Source organism: Cherax quadricarinatus, chromosome 15 (assembly GCF_038502225.1).
Source record: "Cherax quadricarinatus isolate ZL_2023a chromosome 15, ASM3850222v1, whole genome shotgun sequence".
Lineage (NCBI taxonomy): Eukaryota > Metazoa > Arthropoda > Malacostraca > Decapoda > Parastacidae > Cherax > Cherax quadricarinatus.
This window is the reverse complement of record NC_091306.1, coordinates 14,082,748-14,085,247: the sequence shown is the minus strand read 5'-3', so window position 1 is coordinate 14,085,247 and position 2,500 is coordinate 14,082,748. Positions and strand designations below refer to the sequence as shown.

The 2,500-nt window shown below is 43.1% G+C and overlaps 1 protein-coding gene across 1 annotated transcript in view; it reads right to left on the bottom strand.

Moving 5' to 3' along the window:
• Positions 1 to 2,500, bottom strand: part of fuss (SKI family transcriptional corepressor fussel) — a 161,741-nt gene that overhangs the window by 390 nt on the left and 158,851 nt on the right. The window contains exon 9 of the mRNA XM_070085168.1: positions 1 to 2,297. This exon is cut by the window's left edge and continues 390 nt beyond it. Within this exon, the coding sequence (XP_069941269.1) occupies positions 2,257 to 2,297 (41 nt within the window). The 3' untranslated portion in view covers positions 1 to 2,256. The remainder of the gene's footprint in view (positions 2,298 to 2,500) is intronic.

The window sequence follows — 2,500 nt, the reverse complement described above, 5'->3', positions numbered from 1 at the left end:
CACATTTCAAGTTCTTGGCTTCTCGGTAACGTGGAGTTCATCACCCTCTCACGGGCTGTCATCACCTTCAAGGATTATCCTCCAGCTACTCTTGGTAATGACATAAATAATCATTCTCACATACACCGCATGCCACTCATTTCCACACAGGAATGTGAATTTCTCTCTGGGTACATATGCTAAGAGATTATTCCCTATTTTAGGGATTAAAGTATTCTTGTTTGTGGTGACAAGGTTACACACAGCTTTAAATAACCTTTCTGTAATTTACAGGCTTTAAACCCTAGTAACCAACCATCAACTCCACCTGCCACTGGAGCTCTTTTCGAGCCACGCCGTCAGCACTGTCCCTCATAGGTATTCTGAAGACTACCGTGGTTAGATGGCAGGTACTGGTATCGGCCTTATAGTGGATACTGACCAGTTATTTAGAAAGACAAGTAAGGAAACACCAAGACATGTTTATCTGGAAAACGTATTGACTTTTGAACTTCGATCACTTCTAATGTGTTAGAAGTGATCAAGGTTCCAGGACCGAAACCCATGGAAAATAGGGTGGGCAAATATTGTTGTTAGTGAGTCTGGGTTTGAGAAGAACCTGGTTAGTATGGGCCAGTAGGCCTCTCATATGTTCTTAAATATGTTCTAGTGTTTGCTTACGTGTCTATATGGCAGCTATTGCCGACATGTTTAGTAGAAAACATAGAAAGACACTTGTATAAAGCAATATTATATATAGGCGACGTTTTGCGTTGTATACAGCTTCATTACATGACCTACTAAAGATCTCCGTAGAGCGAAACGTCGTCTATAAAGCTTGCTAGGCAACAAGTGTGTTTCTAGCAAGGCCATTGCAAGGGGCGGAGTTTACTTCGTAGTGTTTTATGTGTTTTGTTCAGATTTTTGTAAGTGTCTTTATACCCACAGAAGACGTATTTAATCACAATTTGCATAACGACAAATAAATATCAAATCTGTCGTGACTAGAAGATGGGTTACAGGACGCTGCAATATGGCAGGTGAGAGTTTTCTGTATTACACACCTTCGTCGTCACATCAGTGCCAGAGAATCCGTTATCCAACAAACTATTTTTCTGACTCTTCCACCTCATAACCTCACTGAGTTTTACAAAGAGTATTTGTGGTAGGCGTTTAACCTACCAAGGTCACTGAGGTATACAAACAATACTACCACAACTCGTACAACAAATCAAATTCTCAGGAACTTTTAAAATGCTCCGAAAATAATTTGCAATCTCTTAAGATTCAACATAATAAGACGAAAATAATACTGGTTGTATAATTTTAACACAGTTGTCTGTTTCTTGGTTTTTAGCACGAGAGGCATCTCAAGAAAAGTTGTTTTATTGGGGTTTTTGAACTCCGAGAATAGTGGCGTCACTGTCAACACAGGGATTTCAAACACCGAGAATAGTACAGTAGTATTACAGAAAACACTGAGGGTTTCCGAACAACGAGACTAGTAGCGTCACTGGAAACATTGGGGGTTTCCGAATCCCGAGAAGATTGGCGTCACTGGAAACACTGAGGAGTTTTGATCCCAGAGAATAGTGGCGTCACTAGAAACACTGAGGGTTTTGAACCCCGAGAATAGTGGCGTCACTAGAAACACTGAGGGTTTTTAACCCCGAGAATAGTGGCGTCACTAGAAACACTGAGGGGATTTTGAACCCCGAGAATAGAGGCGTCACTAGAAACACTGAGGGGATTTTGAACCCCGAGAATAGTGGCGTCACTGGAAACACACTGTTACTGGAAGCGGCACTGCCGATATATATAACTTAAAGCTTTTCACATGATATGGATAATTTCTGTTGTAAAGTCCTTTAGTGATCTAACACTCAGTATTATCTCCTGTCCTTAAGTGATCTAACACTTTCCCTCCAGTAACACATGAGAACGTAGGACTGCTTGCAGCGAGCACCAGCAGTCTGGATAACCAAGTTCTCGACAGGAAGGTCTGGTCTAGAACCAGGCCTCAGGAGCGATGATCCTTGAAGCCATCTACGAGTAATCTACAGGTAGTACTAACTTGACATGTGCAGATGCTCAACGCGTATGCGAAATTTCAGAGCACACGCGATATTCAACACACAAGTGGTATTCAAAGTACGGGCGAAGCCCAAACGGAGTTAGCGTCCGTGCAGGTGGCCAGGTGCAGCACTAGGAAAGAAGGACCTGGCAAGAACCTGGTGCAGGACTTGTGCTCCGGGGTAAGATGCAAGAGAAGGTCGTCTACGGAGTTGAGGTCACTGACGAAGACGTGTCTAACCAGTCTGTGAAGAAGGAGAGGTCATGGATTAATGGTTAGTCTCTCTTTCTTTCTCTTTCTCTCTCTCTCTCTCTCTCTCTCTCTCTCTCTCTCTCTCTCTCTCTCTCTCTCTCTCTCTCTCTCTCTCTCTGTCTCTCTCTCTCTCTCTCTCTCTCTCTCTCTCTCTCTCTCTCTCTCTCTCTCTCTCTCTCTCTCTCTCTCTCTCTC